The following is a 13173-nucleotide window of genomic DNA, read 5'->3' as shown; positions in this document are numbered from 1 at the left end:
GTAATCGCAATCAGTAATCAGAAACTACCTCATATGTACACAGATGGCAGGACAATCTATTAGTATAAAATAAGCTTTTTGTTAACTATAGTCTTCATCAGTAACTGAAGGCAGGAACACCAGAGCATACTCGAGAGATTCCATGGCAAACATTTGTAAAACTAGCTTTGCATAGGTACCGTAATAACAATACACAGTTTAACACTGCAAAAACCTGTTTCAAAATTAATTTATCTTCCAATTTATTTACTAAATTCACACAAGCTTTACTTATCTGAAACGTATTGAGATTATTTAACATGCTACATAAATAACTATTTCACAATGAAAATCAACAATACATCCTGAGGTAAGTGTCAAAAGTGATTTGGGTGTTGCATGGTATGAACCTCCATTGCACATTTCTAAGTAAGAACTTAAAACCAGAGATATATAATTGACTTTAATATTAGAGAAAATCAACAATAATAAATTTGTACATAACCAGTGTTTATTTTACATTATAAAAAAAAATTCTCTCTCTTCACAGCTAATTCTGTTGTACAGCACTTGTCCCAATAATACTTGTACACTTTCTCATCTGCAACATTTTTTCTGAAAAGAAACACACAAATTATCAAAAAAAGATTTAATTCTTTGTGAGTGTAAATCAAGCTTAAAGTAACAAGGTACTATTAGCAAAAGTAACAGCTTACATCACACCATAATAAGAAAATATTATACTTACTAATGCATTATTGTTTTTGGCAAAAACTTTGGTGATGATTAGATTTTAAAACCAGAGTGTATAGCCACTACACCAAAGGTAAGGTTTTCGTAAGTAACTGATCTGAAGCCAGCAGATTCAATTATTTCTTTGAAGTCCTCCTAAAATACAAAAAGCAGATATTATACATAAAAATTACAACTGTTTGGTAAAAACTAAAATAACTTTACAACCATCAATTCTTCAGCTAAGAACACCAGAACTTTACGAAAGAAGTACTTATCAATACAAGGATTACATTAAGTAGTTTTTTCAAGATAATTGTTATAGATCAGGGGTTCCCAAACTTGTTCAGTTCGCGGCGCACTTACAGGTTTGATATTTTGTCGTGGCACCCTACCTAGTCGAAATGTGTACAATGACAAAAAAAAAATAAAGATATTTTTTTATGACACTAGGCACAGAAATGGGTGACAATCATGTATATATTTATAATGGACACACAATAATATATTATTATATTTCAATATATATTTCAAAGTGTGGAATAAGGCTTGACACCACCACTCTCATTTCTTGCTCAGCATTTATCTTTGAGTGAGCTACAGCTGAAAATCTGGCTTAACATAAATAGGATGTTGCAAAAGGAATGAGAATCCTTATTGCTTTTGAACTTAAGAGATGGATATTCATTAAATTGGAAAAAGCAAATTTGGTTTCAAGGCTGTTGTCGCACGAGAGTTCAATGAGACACACTTCTTCTTTCGAAGTGAATTCTGGTGGAACTTGAGCATGGAAAGGATCTTGGTTCCACGTAAAGTTTTCGACATTATCTTCTGCAAAGAATTTTTCAAACCGTTCAGTGAAAGGTGTTTCATGAAAAGGGACAGCACGTCTTGTGAGACAATGAGCTCATTAGAGGCCGCGTATTTATGCAATTTCGGGAAACAATTTTCACCGCCATTTTCATTAATTTTTCTTATCCACAACTGCAATTTTCTCCAATATTTTCCATATGTGAATGTTACTGTCTTGCAGAGATAGACTAGAGACATTCAGTTCGTCAAATATATCGTTTTTTATCGCATAATCATCGCACATATTATACTAAAAGTTTGAAAAGTAGGGGTGCGAACTTTATGCAAGAAAAAAAATTTGTTATGTACAGTTATTCATAAAAACAAAACCCATTCATGGAAAGTACGTTTATTTAAAAAGTGAAGTATAAAAGAGCACGCCAAACAATTTATATTAATAAGTCATGCAACAAAAACCTTTCTTCAACTTTAAATATAAAAAAAACAAAATCTGCGATCCAAATGCGAGCCTGAACGAACGCATAACTATCGTAGTACAGACCAAAAGTGTGTGCGGGCCATCAAATGTAGTTAACTCGGCAGTTGACAGAGAGCGCGTGTTGCATGCATTCGGCAAGATATTGATATTCAACTACATGTGCGCGCTCTATACGGGAAGCAACATAACCAAACTTGAATGATGCCAACTAGCGCTGGCTACATGCAGCAACGCAACTGAACAGATAAAGGTTAGAATGTTTAAAAACACATCAGACAACTTCGTATTTCCGTTAATTAAATAAGTAAGTGGTAATGTCCGAATAAATATTATATTTATACTTTAAAATACATTATTTTATACGGAAAAAAAATACCCACACAAAGCGCTCAGAATCTAACAGCGGGACCAAAAACATCATGCAATGTTTACGTGAGTTTTTTTTATCCAAATTTTGACGTCCTTAAATATAGGTGCGACGATTATGCAATAAAAGAGGGTATCACACAAATTTGCTAGTTTCAGCAAAAAGTCTGGTTTGGCAAAATATCTGGAGTTCTCATGCACAAAAGTGTGAATTTTTTTATGTAACTCGAATGCACGGAATAAGACATTTCCACGTGAAAGCTATCGTGAATTACAGTAGTATAGCAGAGCCGTATGTTCTGCTCCCATGTCCACGCATATTTTTATGAACAGTATGGCTTTCATGGCCTAGTTGTTATGTAGTTTACTATGTCTATGACACATCCTAATATCAAGTTCAATTCAGAGCGAATAAGCGCAGTAGCATCGATTGCAGACCAAATTCCTTGCCTTTTATTTTCTCTAATAATTGATCATTGAGATCCTCAACTCTATGATGGATTTTTCGAATAATAGTGTTGTTAGATAGAGGTACCTTTGAATTAGTTGTCCTGCCGATTTCTCCACCATAATATTAACCATGTCGAGAGAAGCTGGTAGAATAAGTTCTGCGATAGTGTGCGGTTTTTTGCACTTCGCCATCCTGTATACCACTTTGAAAGATGCTAACAGTGCGTTGCTAGGTAGTGAGGCTTGTTGAGTGAACACTTTTTTTGTTTTTGTAAATCTTGCAACTTCCTATTAAAAAAATTTTCTAGATTTTTCAACCATGGTAGGGTGAATGGTCTCAAGATGTCGCTTTAGCTTACTTGGGAGCATACTCTCAGGCACTAGAATTTTCAAACAGACCAGACACTGCGGTCTTTCTTCATTGTTTACTTCTACTGAAATAAAGCCAAAGTCCTAATAGCTAGCATCTTATTTCCAACATTTTTTTGCTTTTTTACTCTCCCGCCACTTGTTAATGGTTGATCACACCCACTCAAACTATTGACTTGCTTATTTAAAAAAAAAAAAATCATTCCATTTGGCGACTGACTTTTTATGGAAACACAAAGTGATATAATTAAAACAAAGCAACTGACATTTGCATGCTCATAGTTTGGCACTTCTACTTAACTAACAGCCTGTGCGTTCAGCCAAATATTGAAACACAACAATATAGGAAACTAGTAAAGAAAATGTGAGACAAGTAATATCAGCGAACCTGGTGGCATGGAGTGTCCCTATGTTTCTTTAAAGTACGCAAGACTAGTAAAGTAGTGGCATCTAGTGGTGTTGAGTGGAAAATAGCTAGAAAGCAATTACAGTAAGATGTCTCGCGTTCGCCAATGCTAATTGGCCAGTTTTTCTCATATTGTATTAAGATATTTCGTTCAGTGCATGTAAACATTATAAATCAGCTGATCAGAGATTACAGTTTTTATAGTACATTTTGGAGGCACCAGACCATGTATCCAAATCAGCCAATTTACATGTTTACGTCTGCTGAACGCACGGACTATTAGTTAAGTAGCGGTGAAAACCTACAAACTGTGATGTGCAATCTCATTTCCGAATACAACCAGACCACAAGTACCGGTGAACGTGGTGCATGCAGCACGCGCGATTTGAATTGTTTATTGCAAATATAAGTAAGTTAAGTTTCTGGAGATGAGAGAGGAGCGCCTCGCGACGCTCCTGTTTACTCTCCACGGCACACACTTTGGGAACCTCTTTTATAGCAAGTATTTTGATCAAGTGAAGATGCAGTTACTTCAAAAATAAATCAAAACTTGGCTGAAATGGTAGAGTTTAGTAATAAAGTTGAGTTTCGCTTAGCCAATGTAAATGGGCCGGCAGACCATTGGATAAGCTTATTAAGTCTAACTATGTTATAAATTTACACAATACGAACCAAATAAAAATGTTTTATAACAAAAAAGAAAAATTTAAAATTACCTAGAGAATAGTTAGGGTAACAAATTATCTGCAGTAGTCAAAAGCAACAACAAATAGTCTACATCAATGCTCGCAGCTTGGAGGTCTTGTTGCCTATTGATGAGTTTTTTTTATGGCAGAACGGCAGATATTTCAGAATGTCAGATATGTGAACGTCGGATAAACAAGACTACTGTATCCATGAGAAAAATTTGTATTTACTTTTTCCCTAAATGCATTTTGCCTGAACACCAATGGTGTTTATCACTAAATTTAACTGTCTAGCAAACACATATACAGCAATTTACGAAAATAACTAGGATAGACAACATTGATAAATGCATGTCGTGCAGCACTATAACAGATTTTTAACACGGCAAACATTTTTGATATGATATATAATATATATTATATATTGTTACGAGTGGAAAAACAGGATCAAAAAGGATAGCCCAGTTAATAAAATAAACTTATATTTCTTAACTACTATCTACACAACTAATTCAATTTCAACACTCACCATGTCTGTCCAAAATTAATCTTCACTGGAGCTCAACTCGCCAGTGGCTCTCCCTATAGTTTGTCTCTTACAGGATGAGCGCAGACTGGGAAAAGTCCGGGATTTTTTTGATGGGTCAGGGAAATTTTTTTAGATAGATTTGTTTCTACATCATAATAGTTTCTTCAATGACCATTCATTATAAAAATTTGATTTTAGCTGTATCATTTTCAAAACTTTGTATGTATATTGTATTTACTGTATTTACCTGAATAATCAGCGCACAAGCTTTATTTAAAATGAGTGTTGAAAAACACGGTGTTTCAAAACTTGGCAACACTGCATGGTAACGCTGCATAACACAAGTTCAATCAAGCTCCAAGGTTGGTTTAACTTGCTGTTGCTAATGGACAATGGACATCTTGCATGTGGTTTGAAAGTACAGTAGAATCTCGTTATAGCGAGCACGGCAATAGCGAGAACACGGCTATAACGAGGTATTTTTGAGGAATTTACGCCGTGATCGCTTGTAGCGCGCTTTTGTTATTTGTCTGCTTTATCTCCACCCCTCTCGTTCGCCCCTAGACATCTTGCCGTTGACGCGTCACATTCTTCAGCCGTGCAGTCGCCACCTAAGTGCGTGGCTTAAAAATAGAATCCCATCCTTTCTTTCTTTTATCATACTTCCGTTAGTTATCTGTGCCGTGTGTAGACAAAGTTTGAGATTGGAACAGAAACAACGTAAGCGTAAGAAAGTATTTTTTACAAATTAGAAATATGTATGTTTTTGTTTTTATAATCGCGTATTTTCACGATTTTTTTGGTTATCTTAAAAGAGATAATATTAAAAAGCCGCTCTAATGAGATTTGTTTCTTGGTTAACAAAAACTATTAATTATCAATTGTTTATATTCTATTTATTATTTACGCGACGTCATACTGTACGCGTACGCAATACGACTGGATTCGTTGCTGCAACATAACATAGCATGTTATGCGGTATTAGAAGTAACGAGTAACGTAACGATAGTAACGAGTACTAATTGTTATAGTAACGAATACATACGGTTACGCATTTTTTCGTTACTTTTACACCTCTAGTCGGCACTACCGTATTTATTTCCGAATCGCTAGGGCAGTTTTCTTGTAACTTTTGTTTCGGTCAGTTGTTGGGGTATCTGTCCGAGAAAGGGTGGTGATGGTTTGAGTTTAATCCCAAATTTATTTTCTAAAAAAGTTGACAGGTTTCTTTAAATGAAAAGTATAGTTTTCCAGCGACTATTACGTTTGAGGCGTACGTGCGTTGCCGCAGCAGCACTCCTGCTTTTTTGTAAGGAATTAAATTGTCGCGCTACACTAGCACCACCTGTTAGCAACATCCCGAACCAACATGGCCGCCAGCAGACAGCCCGCGTCGGCAATAGCATGGGGAGGAAACTGGTATAGGAATCGGTTGCAATGTTATGTAGCCTTTTTTTTGGTAGTTTCTGTTATTCCCGTGCCAGCGGAAACTATCGCTAGTTGTAACATATTAGGTCATACTGGAGACTTTTGACAATTATATTTTTACATATTAACGTAAATAAGTAGCTTTTAACAGAAATATTAATAATTTTTATTTTTAAATTCAAAACTATGTTTTACTTAAGTTATAAGTAATCTTGTAATTATATATTTGACACATGTAGTCATAGTAGTGTGTTTGTTTGTGTTTGTAAGTTGGAATTAACGTGCATCTACGAACATACAATTATTTTTCATTTGGAATATTTAATTTACACAGTTGGTTGGTTGGTGAATGAAAATGTGTTTTGTGACTTGACTTGGTTGAGAGTAGGTAGGAATGTCTGGCCGATATGCTTATGGGAGGAAATGTGCAGCACGTGGTTGTACATCGCAGCCTAACAAGCAGCGATTTTTTCGGTTTCCACGACGTAGGACCGATGCCGAAGCAGCCAGGTAAGAGATAAAATAAAAAGGAACATGCTATCCGAATAAAGTGATAAAACAGGATACGTGATAAGTAATTAAAATAATATATTAACAATGCAGGGTAATTATCGGATATAGGGTCTCATCCGCAAAAAAAAATTATAAAAATACGAAAAAAAAATTTTTGGACACTCCAGACCTTCCTCTATTTACGGTGTAAATGGTGTTATTTTATTCCCAACAGTTTCCGAGAAAACGAATTTTAAAGCTACATTAAAAATACTGTAAATTATTTTACATCACTGGGAGTTTCAAATTGAAAATATAGCTTTCCTGACATAACCATTTGTTCACATGTGTTTATAGTATTTTTTATTGTAGGTATACTAACCCATCCTAACGGACCTAACCTAATGGACCATTTTCGATATTTCACTGACGTTTTCTGAAACGCGTGCTGACACGTCCACATGTAAAGAAATTAATGGCGGCGGTTGCTTGGATGTGCGGGTTATGTACCGTAAGCTTTAAAATTTTATTTCTCGGAAACTGTTGGGAATAAAATAACACCATTTACACCGCAAATAGAGGAAGGTCTGGAGTGTCCAAAAAAGGTATGTTCATATTTTTATAATATTTTTTTTTGTGGCTGAGACCCTATATCCGATAATTACCCAATGCAGTTAGGTATAATATTTAATAATTATTAAGTTATAATTTTTTTAGTATTAAACATTTATCTGTGACATTGTGTAAACAGGAATTGGAGCAGCTTCAAATCGTTGTATCCTCCTTTTTCTTAAGTTAACCCGTTTATACATCATGTATTGGGTCTTATAAATTTTGATATTAGTGAAGTGTAGTAGTTTGACATATGGCCACAGAATTAAAATCTTGTTGAGTACCTTAACTATATAATTATGCTCTAATGTGTGAAACCTCTGCTTGTGTTTTAGATATCATATATGGGCTGATTTTTCTGGAAGCACCACGCACATGGAATTTTTGTGTGCTCTCCATTTCGACGAGCATCAGTTTCAAGATTCTGACAAGCTGCTGCTGGTTCGAGGAGCAATACCAACAATCAAGGCTGTTAATGTGGGTGCAGTACCATTAAGTGAAGTATCTGCTGAACGAACATCAACTGACAAGACTGAGACACCTCTGCTTTCTCAATGTGCCATTCGAGAGCTACAAGACGATTCAGAATATTTTCCAGAAGGAAATGTGGAAATGCTTCAGGATCAGCCATTAAGTTATTCAAATGATAGTGATCACACGTATTCCAAGACTTTGGACATTCCATGTGTCACACCTTGTGCCAATGAAATATCAGCACCAGCAGATGATTCTGAACATTTTCCAGGAGGAAATGTGGAAATGCTTCTGGATAAGCCATTAAGTTATTCAAATGATAGTGATCACACGTATTCCAAGACTTTGGACATTCCATGTGTCACACCTTGTGCCAATGAAATATCAGCACCAGCAGATGATTCTGAACATTTTCCAGGAGGAAATGTGGAAATGCTTCAGGATCAGCCATTAAGTTATTCAAATGATAGTGATCACACGTATTCCAAGACTTTGGACATTCCATGTGTCACACCTTGCAGCAATGAATTATCAGCACCAGCAGTAACTGATATTGAAAATTCCTCTCCTGTTATGCGTGATGATGCATGTGTAGTGTCTTCATCTATGTCTGAGTTTCAACCAGTCAGGTTGTTTAGTGGTTTAAGTACATGTAATAATCAAACTTCTGCAACATCTGCTTGCAAACAAAAATTTTCTCAAGGACAGAAAGCTAGGAGCAGAAGCAAAATTATGAAGTTATTAGAGTTTTCTGCAGACACAGAAATAACTCCAAAGAAAAGAAAATTGATACGATTAGTAGCCAAGAAGGAGCGTTCTTTAAGGCGCTTGAAAAATAAGTGTGATCAGAACATGAGTCTTAGTGAACTATGCACTCCTGGTAATGATGTTGTAAAAATTGTGGCAGAACTTTCAAAGTCCATGTCTGGAGCATCAGCAAATTTTTTAGCGTCACAAGTGCTGTGTAGTAAAAGGAAACCTAAAGGTAGACGATGGCAGCTGTCGGACAAAGTTATGGCATTAGCATTTTACAAGAGATCACCCAGATGCTATTCTTTGTTGTCTACAATGTTTGCACTGCCAAGCAAGAAAACCTTGATCAATATGATGGCTAAAATCATTTTTGAACCTGGAATAAATGCCCACATATTTGAATCACTAAAAAAAACTGTGGCTGGAATGGACAAATTTGAGCGCACTTGTCTCTTGGCATTTGATGAGATGTCTCTTCGCCAACATTTGGAGTATAGCCGCAGAAGTGACAAAGTGGTGGGATTTGAAGATTTGGGCTCACTAGGAATTTCCGAGAAAATTGGAAATCATGCACTCGTTTTTATGGTGAAGGGGATTTTCAAGAAGTGGAAACAGCCGGTGGCCTTTTACATAACAACAGGAAGTTTAGGTTCCGATAAATTGGTTAAACTATTGCTGTCAGTCCTTGAAGCATGTAAGAACATAGATTTGAATGTTGTAACAACAGTGTGTGACATGGGCTCAAACAACACCCGAGCATTGAAATTACTGGGTGCAACAGAGGAAAAACCATATTTTACATATGGGGATTCATCTGTGATTACTTTGTTTGACTCACCCCATCTGTTGAAATGTCTAAGAAATACCTTGTTCAAGCATCGCATTCATTTGAAGATAAAGATTGGTGGTAACGATGTTGATTGTGTAGCATCATGGCTAGTCATTTGTGAAGCTTATGCTGTTGACCGCTCGCAGGCAATTTTCAGACTTATGCACAAACTGACTGACAATCACATGGAGCCAAAAGGTCGTCTAGCCATGAAAGTATCACTGGCAGCTCAAATTCTGAGCCACACAGTTGCTGCTGCAATCAACAGCTTTGTGTCTGCAGGTAAGTTTTTCTCATTAATATTTCCAAAGTCTAGAAGTGTCTTTGAATTTCAGTGTTTTATAAGTAATGGAGGGCAGAAAAGCATACATATTATTTACCGATAGCAATAAAGAATTATAATTTTTTCTATCTGTTGAGCACAGTGAAATCCAATTTGCAATGCTGAATTTGTAGTACTGAATTAAAGTACATAATGTCTAGAAATCTTTTTGAACTTGCAGACTCATAAATAAATACCAATGCTTACAATTTGGCATCACTGAAGAGTAAATAATTGTTGTTCAGGCTTATATACCCATGTCGTTTAACATAATATTTAACATTTAGTTTGAAATTAAAACTTATTTAATTTTTTTCTTACATCTGTTTAATTAATATTGTACTTAACTTTCAGTATTGTCATCCATAAAATTAATTTTCTTAAAAGGTATTCCTTTAATTATTTGCAGGTTCATTGGATTCGACTGCACTAGGAACCGCTCACTTTACACATTTCTGCAACAAGCTTTTCGATAGCGTCAATGGCACATCAGCTCGGCCGCAAGGTGCCGATGGCGTCAGGTGCCAGCTTCGAAAAGAGAGGGAAGCCATGCATTTAAAATTTTGGGACGAAGCCATCCGTGAAATGAGGCTATGGAAAGTAGAGAAGAGTGCCTGCCATGAGGGAAAGGTTAGTGGAAATAATGCCAAGTATTTCCGTCCACCATGTTTGAGTGGATGGATCACAACGCTTGAAGGGATGAAATTGTTATGGAAACGCTTGAAGGATCTAGGTCTATCCTACTTGCAGCCAAGGTGCATCAACCAAGATTCACTAGAGCATTTGTTTGGATCGATACGCTCTAACTGTGGGTCCAATGTAAATCCAACTGTGCCACAGTTTATTGCTGCTCTGAAGACGTCAATGGTTAATGGTCTTGCATTTGTTGATGTAAAGCGATCTAACTGTGAAGAAGAGCATGAAACTGGCAAGTTACTTAATGACCTACATAATTTAGTAGCCACACCATCTAATGCCACATCATCATCATCATCAACCATCAATAATATGCAGCTGCCATCCATTCCAGAAGACACATACCTTTTTGATATTGGTACTGGTACATTTTCGCTGGCGTATGTTTGTGGAAGTATTGCTAGGAGAGTTTTGAGTGGTAGCATGTGTGCAGATTGTAAATTGGCACTATTGTCATCTACTCCAGATGCCAGTATCCACAGTGGAATCATTTTCAGAGAGTTTTCAGACAAAAATGCAGCCCTGACTTACCCATCAGAGGCAATGATACGTTGTGTAGGGGCCATTGTGGAAATCCTTGAAAATGTAATTCCACAGGTGGCACACAAGAATTGTGTGCGATACAATCTCTTAAGTGCCGTGAACAAGAAATTAAATTGGGATTGGCTTGTTACTGTTTGTTCGTTACACAATGGAAAGATTTCTGAGGAAATTTTGGATTCTGTTATCTCTGTGTTTATCCGGTGGTGGTGTACCAGAAGAAACAGAGAGTTTAAAAAGTTTTACAAAGAAAGAGCAGACATGAGAAAACTGAAGATACTGAAACATGAGTAGTTAGATTACAAAGATTTTTTGTAAAACTTGCTAATACATTTGTGGCCGGCAGTAGGCAAGGGGGTCTGCCTTTGTACTGAAAACTCCCCAACTGTGACCAAGTTCCAGTAAGACTTGTATATTGTGCTAATTTCATATTATGTAAACTTACATGAGTAGTTTAATTTGAATGATTTTTTGTAAAACTTGCTAATACATTTGTGGCCGGCAGTAGGCAAGGGGGTCTGCCTTCGTACTGAAAACTCCCCAACTGTAACCAAGTTCCAGTAAGACTTGTATATTGTGCTAATTTTATATCATGTAAACTTACATGAGTAGTTTAATTTGAATGATTTTTTGTAAAACTTGCTAATACATTTGTGGCCGGCAGTAGGCAAGGGGGTCTGCCTTTGTACTGAAAACTCCCCAACTGTAACCAAATTCCAGTAAGACTTGTATATTGTGCTAATTTCATATTATGTAAACTTACATGAGTAGTTTAATTTGAATGATTTTTTGTAAAACTTGCTAATACATTTGTGGCCGGCAGTAGGCAAGGGGGTCTGCCTTTGTACTGAAAACTCCCTAACTGTGACCAAGTTCCAGTAAGACTTTTATATTGTGCTAATTTCATATTATGTAAACTTACATGAGTAGTTTAATTTGAATGATTTTTTGTAAAACTTGCTAATACATTTGTGGCCAGCAGTAGGCAAGGGGGTCTGCCTTTGTACTGAAAACTCCCCAACTGTGACCAAGTTCCAGTAAGACTTGTATATTGTGCTAATTTCATATTATGTAAACTTACATGAGTAGTTTAATTTGAATGATTTTTTGTAAAACTTGCTAATACATCTGTGGCCGGCAGTAGGCAAGGGGGTCTGCCTTTGTACTGAAAACTCCCCAACTGTAACCAAATTCCAGTAAGACTTGTATATTGTGCTAATTTCATATTATGTAAACTTACATGAGTAGTTTAATTTGAATGATTTTTTGTAAAACTTGCTAATACATTTGTGGCCAAATTGCAGTAAGACTTGTATATTGTGCTATTTTTGTATAGTAGAAACTATTGCAAATGTTGGCAAATGAAATTCATTTTTATTCTTTACAGAAAGTGTTTTAATTTTACAAAACTAATCTGAAGCAGTTAATTTTTTACATATAATTAATACATATAGAAAAGAAGGTGTACCAGTATATTATTGAGCAATTTCAGAGTTGTTCCGCCAAACCATTAAATTTAAATTTTTTCTGATGGTCTTCCATGTTTTTTGTTCGTAAAAGCTTCGTGATAATCATTGTGTGACTTCATTTCATCATCTCCTGTGTAAGAGATGTGCTAAGCATATATTAATGGTAAAAATATACTGTACTTATATTAACTGGTTATTAATTGTGTGTACAATCAAGTAAAGTTAGAGGTAAATAAAGGCTAATATTTACACGTGTACATGCACAATGATAGTGCTATTTACATCTTGACTTCCCTGCCCGTCCACGGCACATGTAATTTCCATGCCCTATTAATTGTAAATTTGTTAACAATATATTTTATTACATAACTGTGGTAGCATACTACTGCACTGGTTCAACTGAGTACCTTTGAGATCTATCCTTGAACGTTGACATATCACTGTCCAACACAGCATTTCCTATTTAATAAGCATATTACTTATTTTTGTTGAAGCAATAACCTATTAGAATTTCTAAGCAGATGAATGTGATAAAAGCAATGTAGAAGCTCCAGTATACCGGCGTAGGAGTTTAGGGAGATACTTGTGAATCCTAGTTCCTCTACACATTTGTGTATGTTTCTTAGGGGAATTGAACATGGTACATATGTTTTTGTGTGAAGCATGTGCTTCTTCTGGGGCCGTATTCTTGACGCTTTTACGGGAGGGGTTGGCAGACTTTCAAGTGAGATGAGCTAAATATTAAGTAAA

At 35.9% G+C, this 13173-nt stretch overlaps 1 protein-coding gene across 4 annotated transcripts in view; it reads right to left on the bottom strand.

The window, feature by feature from the left end:
* Nucleotides 1-427: 427 nt before the first annotated feature.
* LOC134531621 (2-methoxy-6-polyprenyl-1,4-benzoquinol methylase, mitochondrial) overlaps nt 428-13173 on the bottom strand; it is a 38181-nt gene continuing 25435 nt past the window's right edge. For all 4 annotated transcript variants that reach the window (XM_063367377.1, XM_063367378.1, XM_063367380.1 and 1 more), the window contains 2 exons: nt 728-867; nt 428-594 (listed from right to left, as the gene is read on the bottom strand). In XM_063367377.1, coding sequence (XP_063223447.1) covers nt 766-867 — 102 coding nt within the window. In that variant the 3' untranslated portion in view covers nt 428-594; nt 728-765. The remainder of the gene's footprint in view (nt 595-727; nt 868-13173) is intronic.

The sequence above is a fragment of the Bacillus rossius genome, chromosome 5, assembly GCF_032445375.1.
Source record: "Bacillus rossius redtenbacheri isolate Brsri chromosome 5, Brsri_v3, whole genome shotgun sequence".
Taxonomy (NCBI): domain Eukaryota; kingdom Metazoa; phylum Arthropoda; class Insecta; order Phasmatodea; family Bacillidae; genus Bacillus; species Bacillus rossius.
This window is presented reverse-complemented; position numbering and strand designations above follow the sequence as displayed.